At 47.8% G+C, this 13,075-nt stretch overlaps 1 protein-coding gene across 8 annotated transcripts; it reads right to left on the bottom strand.

Annotated features, from left to right (window-relative positions):
• Positions 1-2,858: 2,858 nt before the first annotated feature.
• On the bottom strand, positions 2,859-5,391 carry LOC123167647 (uncharacterized). 8 transcript variants are annotated; one of them, XR_006484019.1, is made up of 5 exons: positions 4,718-5,391; positions 4,415-4,597; positions 4,027-4,161; positions 3,889-3,965; positions 2,859-3,322 (listed from the first exon to the last, which is right to left on the bottom strand). XR_006484019.1 is itself a non-coding variant. In XM_044585482.1 (3 exons), exons 1-3 carry the CDS (start codon positions 5,163-5,165, stop codon positions 4,496-4,498), a joined length of 462 nt encoding a protein of 153 aa, XP_044441417.1. In that variant the 5' UTR covers positions 5,166-5,391; the 3' UTR covers positions 2,859-4,495. The 8 variants fall into 8 exon arrangements, 1 of the variants encoding a protein (XP_044441417.1); XR_006484021.1 differs by having other exon boundaries at positions 2,859-3,061; XR_006484016.1 differs by having other exon boundaries at positions 4,027-4,597.
• Positions 5,392-13,075: the final 7,684 nt, after the last annotated feature.

Genomic DNA, 13,075 nt, shown 5'->3' with positions numbered 1-13,075 from the left:
CATTTCCAAGAGGAAGAAATCCGGGCATGGTCCGGGGAAGGTCCCGGAACCAACTGCTGCCAGCAACCGTCCTGTCATTTGCCGACAGGAGAGGGGTAAGCAAGCATTTCATTTCCATCATATTTTGGATGCCACAGCTTTGACACTCACATATGCTTGTCTTTTATATCATGCAGTTAGTGGGAATTTATCTCGACACAACCTAAGGGGGCACGCCCGCCGAACCACGTCATCGGCTCCCTCTTGAGGAAGCACTTCCCTGGATTGTCCAAGCCGGGTGATGACGATCCGTCGTCGCCAGGTTTAACCTGCGAACATTACCTACACAACAAGGATGAGCACGATGTCACCATGGCCCCTCGGGTCATCAATGCGTTTTTTGTAAGTATCTTCGCTCCGACCACTGCATTTTTCGATATCCAAATCCTTGCTTGCGTGGATGGTGAGAAGATGCCATATGCTTTCTTGTAGCAAACATTTTCTTACGTGGATGGTGAGCAGCAGAAGGCGATCAAAGGCATCGTGAAATCTGCCCGAAAGATACTCTCTGACACCAAGCACACGCTGCGGTACAAAGCCGTGATGCAGTGTCGGCCGCTCGATGAGAAGGGAGAGAAGATGACAAGGAAGACTGCTTGCCAGACCAACTTGTCGCGAGAAGAATACCTATCAGTGGTAAGTGACTACATCGGTTGCAAGTACTTTGATTCATCCCTCTTGTTCCTCAATTATTCGATTTTGTCTGACTAGGTGAAGGAACCCTGGATGAAGGAGGATTGTTGGGAGGCCCTGGTTGACATGTGGTGTGACCCAGCATGGCAGACGCAGCATGTGGAGAAGGGAAACGAAGGAGCCAAAATGCCAGGCCCGGCTCATGTCCAGGGGAGCCGGAACCTAACCGCTCTCAAGCAACACATGGTATGTGGATTAAGATGTCAACTTTTTCGCACGATGCATCTTGGTTCATTCAACTTGATGGTTAATTTTGCAGGAGGCGAAGTTGGTTGCCCGGTCCACATCCTGGAAGCCTGGAGAGAAGGCCACAAGGGGAAGGACGGCGCCGAGTTCTGCAGCGAGTCGGCGGAGGAGAAGTGGGGGACCTTCAAAGAGGTCTTCCAGGAGGTGCACGGGCAGGAAGCCGAACCTACGTCCAAGCCCCTTGATCCTGAGTTTCTCATCATTGCTGGTGAGGGGAAGGGCCATGGCCGCCACCTCCTTTGCAACGGGGCGATCGCCACCTCCTCGCGTTGCAAGCTGCACGAGATACGCGCGTCATGCACCAGCTCAACTCCGTCCATATGGAGTCGCCCAACCGCCACATCACGTGAGATAGCGCGTCTCAAGGTTAGCATCCTAACCTTTCATTTATGTCCATGCCTCGAAATAGCACCGTTCCAACCTATATGAGCCTAATGCCATGTTACGGGATTTAATGGCGCAGCGGGCTGTTGAAGAGGAGCAAAGGCGGCAGGCTGAGCAGGAGTCCAGAGAAAAGGAATGGGAAGATACGAACAAGAGGTTGAAGCTGCTTGAGGATCAACTACAGGTAGAACATTATCTAAACTAGAGTAGAAGGTTCATTACATAGGGACGAACCACCCTCACGTGACTCTCATCTTATAGGTTCTTATGCAATCTCGAAGCAGTGCAAGTGATGCCCCTCCTCCTCCTCCGGAATGTTAACCCGATGGCCTCTCCTCCTCAAAATGATATATATATATATATATTTGAACAAGTGTACTTCTATTGTGACATGCACGTGTTTTGCAAGTAGTGACAATATGTATGAATTTGCGACTTGTGTGTGACGTCTACTAGGATAATACATTCAACTTGTGTGTGACAATATGTGCACTATACCTAATTATGCCTATATATGTGGACTAGATCAAATTATGCCTATATATGATCAAATTATGCCTATATATGTGTGGACTAGATCAAATTATGCCTATATATGATCAAATTGCACTGCAGTTGTTTTTATCTGCAGGGATCAGAAAAGAAATAGCTTGACAGCAGAATGGATGGGAAAGATTTCCGAGAGCAACAGTCGGAAAACGATATACTACCGAGAACTCCTCTCGGAAACATGGTCGTCTGGGACACTACTATTGTGCCACAACTTTTCCGAGAGCAGCTCTCGGAAAAGAAGGCGAGCATTGCCGAGACTAGCTCTCGGCCACACTGTCGTACTGGTCAGAAGGATTGCCGAGAGCAGCTCGCGGCAAAGATATCGTCAATTTTTTTTCAAAAATATTTACCAAGTTATTTAAAACTTTTACTGATAAATGTGACCAATGGGACCACATGTCAGTTAGAAAGAACACAAAAAAAAATAGGATGTTGCATATGCTTTGCCGAGAGTGACACTCGGCAAAGTACGCAGTAACTGACGGAGCCGTCTGTTGCGGACGGGCATGCCACGTGGCTCCTCTTTGCCGTGAGCGGCTCTCGGCGTCTGCAACTTTGCCGTGCGGTGCCTCTTTGCCGTGAGGCAGTGACGGCAAAGATGGCAGTTTGCCGTGACGGTGGGTTTGCCGAGAGTGACACTCGGCAAAGCTTGATTTGCCGAGTGTCCGTGTTTTAGCACTCGGCGAAGAGCATTACACCCGGCGTACATGAAAATTCCAGTAGTGATATATGTCAACAAAAATATTATTAGCATCTACCCGTGTTTTGATCGGCACAAGGAACCCACATATAACCTGTCAAAACGTCATACAATTCACAAGCATGAGCGTAGAGAAAAATATTCGATATAACAAAGAAGATAGTTCATAGTTGTGAGGACAGCTGAATGTGATCCCGCATCCAACAAGAAAGAGCAAAAAATAAGATGCAGGGGCACTGAATACTGAATGTGCAAGAAACTTTGAACAAACCTGGGAAACATACAGCTTACATAGTACTTGTGTAAAAGAAAGATGATTTAGTGAAATCTAGCATAAATCTAGTAAGAGAATCTTCCAAGAGAACATGAACATCACAACAAAGATACCATGAAGCTACATGTCTGTAGTACAATATACATGCCTTTCATGGCTTCACTTGCCGTTACCTAGAATGAGAAACTATGTCGTATCAGTAAAGGACATGTGCTACACATCATAAAGGAACTCTCTTTCTTTAGGGACACATCATAAAGGAACTCAGTGGACTAAGTAAGCTACATTCGTTTCTTTTCTTTTTTGAGAATGACTAAGTAGTTACATTCGTAATGTAGAAATAAACGGAATCTTTAATAAACTACACTAAAACATTTTTCAACTACTATTATGCTCCAGTTCTGCTCTGTATGCACGTGCTAAAAAAATCTTGGCTGCAAAACCAAAGGAAACAGGAAAAACTAAGACACACAATCGTTCCAATTACATGAGAAGCAAGCTGATCTTTATAGCATTTTATCTATTCAACATCCATGTGAGACACACGGACCCAGTGCAGAAAACATTTATATTATTGTTGCTAATGTCGGTTACTTCAGCCTCATATTACTGCTCCAGTTTATTTTTTGCGAAACGGGACGCTTTATTACGTAAAAGATTTAAGTATTGCTGCTCCAGTTTATACGTACAGGAAGCACCATTGTTCACTATCGATGCCAGTTTATATGTGTTTTCAAAAGGAATACCACCTCACACTATGGGAACCTAAAGAGTAGACAACAGAAATACCCTTTTATGCATAATCTAACCAACTTTAAGCTAGTTGCAGTCTTGTCTACTTCTACAACCGATTCCTACTTTGATTTAGCACATGAGAAAAGACCAAGTTTGGTCTGATGCTATTGCAGTGATAATAATCTAATATCTAAATATCTTGTGGATCATATACCACATCTAGCACAACAAAACGGCAACGAACAAGGAACCCAAATATAATTACCAAAATCAAACCGTAATCAGCAGCCACCTCTCCCATTCATCCTTGGACTGTCCATTAATTAGCACCTGCCCCTGGAACTGAACTAACCTCAAATCAGCACAAGGAAAAATAAAGTTGGGTGTGAGTCTAGTTGCCTACCATATAGATGGTCGCCCAGGTCTCGATCACGACGTGATACTCCCACAAGCTCCAGCCGACAGAACCTCTCCCTGATGTTTTGTGGATGATCTCGAGTGCATGATCTGCAGCCTTCACCCAGTGCGACGTGCCAACCTATATACAGAGGTTAGCCCGTCGCATGCATATAAGACATCATTAGGATGAAAAAAATTCAGAACAATATACATTCAGAAATACTGTAACGAAATAATGTCAATCCAATACTGTATGACTTATTCAAGAGCTTTCATGTTTGTTAAGGCCATATTTTGAGATGTCCATCTAACATTCAGAATAGCAGGTCATATCATTCAATCCAAGATGTATACCATCAAAGGTATGTCAAAATTCTACAGGCCCCTGCTACCTCAAAATCGAAAATGTCACCACTACACGATGATGCCAAGATCGATTAGGTTCTTCAGCAGGCCACCGGCTCCTGATGGTGTCAGCGACACGGTCGCGACCGTTGCCGTTGGAACGTCGAAAAGAGATTATTCAGAAACCCATCGTCGCCGCCATTGCGGGTCCTTCTACTTGTACGATTAACCTGCCACACCAAAATCAGATTCTGAATGCCTCCCACAATAGACAGCAAATCATCTTGCTGACTGAAAACATCCATGTAGTGCAGGTCACAAATAACAACAGGCTCCGGCTGCGTAAGTACCTTCAACTTGCAGACCAGCTGTACTGCAGCCGGCCACGCCCTGGCCGCCTTGGCATCCTCCTTGCCGTTGTCGCCATCTCGACCTCGTGTTCCTGACCTTGTAGACGGCCGACCGGTGCTGCTCTGGCAGGGGAGCACGAGCTTGAGCACCCTCTTCCAGCTCCAGTCGCCTCCCAGCCCCAGGCATCTCTGCCTCACCTGCTGCTGGCTCTCCGCATCACTCCCAAACCAGAAAAATGGGGAACGTCGGACCTAGGCCAGAACGTCGCACGCGGCAATTCGAGGCTACCTTGGATTGAAGATTTGCAGGTCCGCTCCATCCACTTGGCCATCTCCGCCGAGGTCGTGGCGGATGGATCTGACCTACACGGTCGATTTCCCTCCCACTTGCCTTGTCTTCTCTAGTGATGAGATGGGGGAAGGAGTAGACGGTGTGGGAGGCGGCCATGGAAGAGATGGATCCACGAGCCAAAGGAGAGAAAGTGTGGGGATGGTGGCCGGCTGCGATGGGGAAGAGGGCGCACCATGGCCCTGGATCTGGATCGGAGTCGAGGGAGGAAGGGGAGGGAGAGAGAACGTGACGAGAGACAGGGGGATAAGGGAGTGAAGGAGGTGTGGTGCGCTTGGTTGTAGCGGATGCCGGTTAACCGCGCTATCACTAAGTTCGCAGTGGTAGCGCGGTCTTCGGATCCTACGACTGCTATTAAGTGTTTATTTATAGTAGCAGCGCGTTGTTGCATATTCGCGGTACTACTATCGACTTAGTAGTAGCGCGGTTTTTATACCCTGCGCTACTACTATGGCTTATGCTGAAGGCATGACGAGAACCACTTAGTAGTAGCGCTGGGACGTTAGACCCACGCTACTACTATTCTCTAGTAGCAGCGTACTGTTTTTACGAGCGCTACTATAGCGTCGGCCCATTACCCCACGTTACTGGTAAGTTGCTGTGTATAAGGTTTTCCCTAATAGTGCTCCCCTCCTCTATTTTCTCTCGCACGCAGCCACCAAGCAGACCTTGTAGCCGCCGTCCACTGCCACCGCGGCCACTGGCCCTCCCTAGTCAAGCCAGCGTGACCAAGAGAACCGCCTCAGCTCCGTCTTCCTCCTCGACGCCCCACGCAACCGGGGACGCGCTGCAGCGCCTGCATCGCCCTCTTCTTCAACATCGGTCCGCCGAGATTGCCGGTGACCTCCTGCTATCACCAGCCCTTCCCCGAGCTCGCCGAGGCCACCGCTGCACAAGTCGTGAGCTCCTCTTCCTTCTCCCCCTATCCACGTCGCTCGAGCTGCCCCCTAACCTCGTTGGCCATCACGGCCGAGAGCTCGGCCGCCGGCCATGTCGCCGCCGTGGCCACAGACGCGTAAGCTCGAAACCGAGCGCGTCACCGTGCTCATCACATCACCAGGAGGTTGTAGCACCCGGCCGTTCGCTCCGCCATGCCCCACAGCACCATTCCCAACCTCGTCCGAACTCCGGCGGCCGCAAAAGGGCTCGCCGCCGTCAGCTCCGTCCACCCCAGCCCCTTCTGCTTGCACTGCTAGTTGCACACGAGCCTCAGCTGCGCGTAGCACCAATCCGCCGTCCAAATGGTCGCCTATGGGCGATTTCCGACGCGCTCCGTCGTGTCTGGACTCGTCGGCGTCGAGTCCCCGGTGGGTTTGACCCCGCTGACCAGGGGTTTGACTCCCCTCTGGGTCACTGACGTGTGGGCCCAGGCCTCTAACTAAATTAGGTTTAGTGTTAACCCAGTGCTAATTAAACCTGTTAATTATTGTGAGGCTGACGTGTGGGACTCAGCCGACAGGTTTGACCTGGGCTGGCGCTGTTGACCTGCTGACGTCACGTTGTCGTTAGGCTGACGCAGTAAATCATTTCTGGATTAATTTTATTCAGGAAATTTCAAAAATTAGTTAAAACTTGTAAAAACCATAGAAAGTAATCTGTAACTCAGATTGAAAAGATTTATATATGAAAAATGATCAGAAAAATCCAATCTTTCAATCTGTACCATTTCTATGCATGTTAGAACAACTCCTAGCTGCTGAATTGGACAAATCAAATAAGTGGCATTTGAATATTCACATATGGAGTTGAATTTGAATCTTTGATTCAAACCAACTTCATTTAATCTGGTTGCTAGTTGCATTAGCTCAAATCAAATCATATTGCCATGTCATGATCTTGCATCATATTGTTGCATTGCATTGATTGTGTTCTTTCTCTGTTGCCGGTGTTTGTCCCCTCTCAGTAGACGACGTTCTGACAATGAGTTCGATGACACCGATGAAGAGCTATACTATCTTCAGAAGTGCCAGGCAAGCAAACCCCCCTTGTTCATTTCGATACAATCCTTCTTTCTGCTCTTGCTCTCCTTTACTGCATTAGGACAATAATGTTTCAACTGTTACCTTTTCTCGGTAGTTGAACACATTCCTTTGGATGACCTGTCATTGTCACCAAATGGCTAAACCATCCTAGCATGCTAATGTTGGGGAACGTAGTAATAATTCAAAATTTTCCTACATGTCACCAAGATCAATCTAGGAGATGCTAGAAACGAGAGAGAGGGAGTGCATCTTCATACCCTTGAAGTCGCTAAGCGGAAGCATTACAAGAACGCGGTTGATGGAGTCGTACTCGCGGCGATTCAAATCGCGGAAGATCCGATCTAGCGCCGAACCGACGGCGCCTCCGCGTTCAACACACGTATAGCCCGGGGACGTCTCCTCCTTCTTGATCTAGCAAGGGGAGAGGAGAAGTTGAGGGAAAGCTTCGGCAGCACGACGGCGTGGTGGTGGTGGAGCTCGTGGTTCTCCGGCTGGGCTTCGCCAAGCACTATGGAGGACGAGGAGGTGTTGGAGGAGGGAGGGGCTGCGCCTGGGGAAGGGGTGCGGCTGCCCTCTCTCTCCCTCACGATATATAGGGGGAAGGGGGAGGAGGACGCGCCCTAGGGGAGGGGCGGCGGCCACAGGGGAAACCCTAGATGGTTTTGGGCGCCCCCACCCCTAGGAAACTTGCCCCCCAAGCCGGGAGGGGTGGCTGCCCTAGGGGAGGCGCCCCCACCTCTCCATGTTACGTGAGATGGGGTGGGAGGGGCGCACAGCCCCTTAGTGGGCTGATGTGCCCCCTCCCATTGGCCCACAAGGCCCCCCAACGCTTGCCGGGGCCTCCGAAACCCCTTTCGGACACGTTGGTGGTCACCCGGTACCCTCGGAACAATTCCGGACTCCAATACCCTTCGTCCAATATATCGATCTTCACCTCTGGACCATTCCAGAGTTCCTCGTCACGTCCGGGATCTCATCCGGGACTCCGAACAACCTTCGGTAACCACATACTATTTTGTTGGAAATATGCCCTAGAGGCAATAATAAATAGGTTATTATTATATTTCCTTGTTCATGATAATCGTTTATTATCCATGCTAGAATTGTATTGATAGGAAACTCAGATACGTGTGTGGATACATAGACAACACCATGTCCCTAGTAAGCCTCTAGTTGACTAGCTCGTTGATCAATAGATGGTTACGGTTTCCTGACCATGGACATTGGATGTCGTTGATAACGGGATCACATCATTAGGAGAATGATGTGATGGACAAGACCCAATCCTAAGCCTAGCACAAGATCGTGTAGTTCATTTGCTCAGAGCTTTTCTAATGTCAAGTATAATTTCCTTAGACCATGAGATTGTGCAACTCCCGGATACCGTAGGAATGCTTTGGGTGTACCAAATGTCACAACGTAACTGGGTGGCTATAAAGGTACACTACAGGTATCTCCGAAAGTGTCTGTTGGGTTGGCATGAATCGAGACTGGGATTTGTCACTCCGTGTAAACGGAGAGGTATCTCTGGGCCCACTCGGTAGGACATCATCATAATGTGCACAATGTGACCAAGGAGTTGATCACGGGATGATGTGAGTTACGGAACGAGTAAAGAGACTTGCCGGTAACGAGATTGAACAAGGTATAGGGATACCGACGATCGAATCTTGGCCAAGTAACATACTGGTAGACAAAGGGAATTGTATACGGGATTGATTGAATCCCCGACATCGTGGTTCATCCGATGAGATCATCGTGGAACATGTGGGAGCCAACATGGGTATCCAGATCCCGCTGTTGGTTATTGACCGGAGAACGTCTCGGTCATGTCTGCATGGTTGCCGAACCCGTAGGGTCTACACACTTAAGGTTCGATGACGCTAGGGTTATAGGGAAAGTATGTACGTGGTTACCGAATGTTGTTCGGAGTCCAGGATGAGATCCCGGACGTCACGAGGAGTTCCGGAATGGTCCGGAGGTAAAGATTTATATATGGGAAGTCCTGTTTTGGTCACCGGGAAAGTTTCGGCTGATATCGGTAATGTACCGGGACCACCGGGAGGGTCCCGGGGGTCCACCAAGTGGGGCCACCGGCCCCAGAGGGCTGCATGGGCCAAGTGTGGGAGGGGACCAGCCCCAGGTGGGCTGGTGCGCCCCCCCACAAGAGGCCCAGGGCGCAGGAAAGGGGGGAAGGGGAAACCCTAGGCTCAGATGGGCCTAAGGCCCATCTAGTGGGGCGCCCCCTCTCTCCCCCCTTTGGCCGCCCCCCAAGCCCCATCTAGGGCTGGCCGCACTCCTTGGGGGGGGGGAACCCTAGATGGGGGCGCAGCCCTCCCCCGCCCCTATATATATTGGGGTTTTGGGGCTGCCCAAGACATGAGAACGTCTCTCTTTCGGCGCAGCCCTACCCCTCTCCCTCCTCCTCCTCTCCCGCGGTGCTTGGCGAAGCCCTGCGGGATTGCCACACTCCTCCATCACCACCACGCCATCGTGCTGCTGCTGGACGGAGTCTTCCGCAACCTCTCCCTCTCTCCTTGCTGGATCAAGGCGTGGGAGACGTCACCGGGCTGCACGTGTGTTGAACGCGGAGGCACCGTTCTTCGGTGCTCAGATCGGAATCAACCGTGATCTGAATCGCTACGAGTACGACTCCCTCATCCGCGTTCTTGCAATGCTTCCGCATCGTGATCTACAAGGGCATGTAGATGCACTCCCCGTCCCCTCGTTGCTAGATTACTCCATAGATTGATCTTGGTGATGCGTAGAAAATTTTGAATTTCTGCTACGTTCTCCAACAGTGGCATCATGAGCTAGGTCTATGCGTAGATTCTATGCACGAGTAGAACACAAAGTAGTTGTGGGCGATGGTTTGTTCAATTTGCTTACCGTTACTAGTCTTATCTTGATTCAGCGGCATTGTGGGATGAAGCGGCCGGGACCGACCTTACACGTACTCTTACGTGAGACAGGTTCCATCGACTGACATGCACTTGATGCATAAGGTGGCTAGCGGGTGTCTGTCTCTCCCACTTTAGTCGGATCGGATTCGATGAAAAGGGTCCTTATGAAGGGTAAATAGCAATTGGCATATCACCGTTGTGGCTTTTGCGTAGGTAAGAAACGTTCTTGCTAGAAACCCATAGCAGCCACGTAAAACATGCAACAACAATTAGAGGACGTCTAACTTGTTTTTGCAGGGTATGCTATGTGATGTGATATGGCCAAAAGGATGTGATGAATGATATATGTGACGTATGAGATTGATCATGTTCTTGTAATAGGAATCACGACTTGCATGTCGATGAGTATAACAACCGGCAGGAGCCATAGGAGTTGTCTTAATTTATTGTATGACCTGCGTGTCAATGAAAACGCCATGTAATTACTTTACTTTATTGCTAACCGTTAGCCATAGTAGTAGAAGTAATAGTTGGCGAGACAACTTCATGAAGACACGATGATGGAGATCATGATGATGGAGATCATTGTGTCATGCCGGTGACGAAGGTGATCATGCCGCGCCTCGAAGATGGAGATCAAAAGGCGCAAGATGATATTGGCCATATCACGTCACTTTATGATTTCCATGTGATGTTTATCATGTTATGCATCTTATTTGCTTAGAACGACGATAGTAAGTAAGATGATCCCTCACTAAAATTTCAAGAGACGTGTTCCCCCTAACTGTGCACCGTTGCGAAGGTTCGTTGTTTCGAAGCACCACGTGATGATCGGGTGTGATAGATTCTAACGTTCGAATACAACGGGTGTTGACGAGCCTAGCATGTACAGACATGGCCTCGGAACACATGCAAAACACTTAGGTTGACTTGACGAGCCTAGCATGTACAGACATGGCCTCGGAACACAAGAGACCGAAAGGTCGAACATGAGTCGTATAGTAGATGCGATCAACATGGAGATGTTCACCGATGATGACTAGTCCGTCTCACGTGATGATCGGACACGGCCTAGTTTGACTCGGATCATGTATCACTTAGATGACTAGAGGGATGTCTATCTGAGTGGGAGTTCTATAATCAGATGAACTTCATTATCATGAACATAGTCAAAAGGTGTTTGCAAATTATGTCATAGCTTGCGCTTTAGTTCTACTGTTTAAGATATGTTCCTAGAGAAAATTTAGTTGAAAGTTGGTAGTAGCAATTATGCGTACTGGGTCCGTAAACTAAGGATTGTCCTCATTGCTGCACAGAAGGCTTATGTCCTTAATGCACCGCTCGGTGTGCCGAACCTCAGCGTCGTCTGTAGATGTTGAGGAACATCTGACATACACGTTTTGATGACTACGTGATAGTTCAGTGCGTAATACTAACGGTTTAGAATTGTGGCACCAAGGACGGTTTTGAAACGTCGCAGAACATATGAGATGTTCCAAAGACTGAAATTGGGATTTCAGACTAGTGCCCACGTCAAGAGGTATGAGACCTCTGACAAGTTTCTTAAGCCTGCAAACTAAGGGAGAAAAGCTCAATCGTTGAGCATGTGCTCAGATTGTCTGAGTACTACAATCACTTGAATCGAGTGGGAGTTAATCTTCCAGATGAGATTGTGATGGTTCTCCATAGTCACTGCCACCAAGCTATTAGAGCTTCGTGATGAACTATAACATATCAGGGATAGATGATGATCCTTGAGCAACTCGCGATGTTTGACACCGCGAAAGTAGAAATCAAGAAGGAGCATCAATTGTTGATGGTTAGTAAAACCACTAGTTTCTAGAAGGGCAAGGGCAAAAGGGATACTTCATGAAACAGCAAATCATTTGCTGCTCTAGTGAAGAATCCCAAGGTTGAACCCAAACCCGAGACTAAGTGCTTCTGTAATGAGGGGAACGGTCACTGAAGCAGAACTACCCTAGATACTTGGTAGATGAGAAGGCAGGCAAGGTCGACAGAAGTATATTGGATATACATTATATGAATGTGTACTTTACTAGTACTCCTAGCAGCACCAGGGTATTAGATACCGGTTCAGTTGCTAAGTGTTAGTAACTCGAAATAAAAGCTGCGGAATAAACGGATACTAGCTAAAGGTGAGATGACGATATGTGTTGGAAGTGTTTCCAAGGTTGATGTGATCAAGCATCGCATGCTCCCTCTACCATCGAGACTGGTGTTAAACCTAAATAACTGTTACTTGGTTGAGCATAAACATGATTGGATTATGTTTATCGTAATACGGTTATTCATTTAAGGAGAATAATGGTTACTCTGTTTATTTGAATAATACCTTCAATGGTCTTGCACCTAAAATGAATCTCGATTGCAGTGATACACATGTTCGTGCCAAAAGATACAAAATAGTAATGATAGTACCACATACTTGTGGCACTGCCATTTGAGTCATATTGGTATAGAACGCATGAAGAAGCTCCATGTAGATGGATCTTTGGACTCGCTCATTTTTGAAAAGATTGAGACATGCGAACCATGTCTATTGGTATACATGCATGAAGAAACTCCATGCAGATGGATCGTTTGGACTCACTTGATTTTGAATCACTTGAGACATGCAAATCATACCACATGGGCAAGATGACTGAAAGGCCTCATTTTCAGTAAGATGGAACAAGAGAGCAACTTGTTGGAAGTAATACATTTTGATGTATGCAGTCCAATGAGTGCTGAGGCATGCAGTGGATATCGTTATGTTCTTACTTCACAGATGATTTGAGTAGATGCTGAGTGTATTTACTTAATCAAACACAAGTCTGGATTATTGAAAGGTTCAAGTAATTTCAGAGTGAAGTTGAAGATCGTCGTGACAAGAGGATAAAAAGTCTGTGATATGATCATAGAGATGAGTATCTGAGTTACAAGTTTGGCACACAATTAAGACATTGTGGAAAGTGTTTCACAATTAATACCGCCTGGAACACCACAGTGTGATGGTGTGTCCGCACATCATAACTGCACCCTATTGGATATGGTGCATACCATGATGTCTCTTATCGAATTGCCACTATCGTTTATGGGTTAGGCATTAAAGACAACCGCATTC

This window comes from Triticum aestivum, chromosome 7D (genome assembly GCF_018294505.1).
Source record: "Triticum aestivum cultivar Chinese Spring chromosome 7D, IWGSC CS RefSeq v2.1, whole genome shotgun sequence".
Lineage (NCBI taxonomy): Eukaryota > Viridiplantae > Streptophyta > Magnoliopsida > Poales > Poaceae > Triticum > Triticum aestivum.
This window is presented reverse-complemented; position numbering and strand designations above follow the sequence as displayed.

Bases quoted from the DNA above. Each gene is read 5' to 3' on its own strand.
- LOC123167647 (XM_044585482.1), bottom strand. From the start codon at position 5,165: ATGGCCGCCTCCCACACCGTCTACTCCTTCCCCCATCTCATCACTAGA. The intron at 4,919-5,006 runs GTAGCCTCGAAT...GAGAGCCAGCAG, and splicing joins CTGCAAATCTTCAATCCAAG to CAGGTGAGGCAGAGATGCCT. The intron at 4,598-4,717 runs GTACTTACGCAG...TTGGTGTGGCAG, and splicing joins AGCTGGTCTGCAAGTTGAAG to GTTAATCGTACAAGTAGAAG.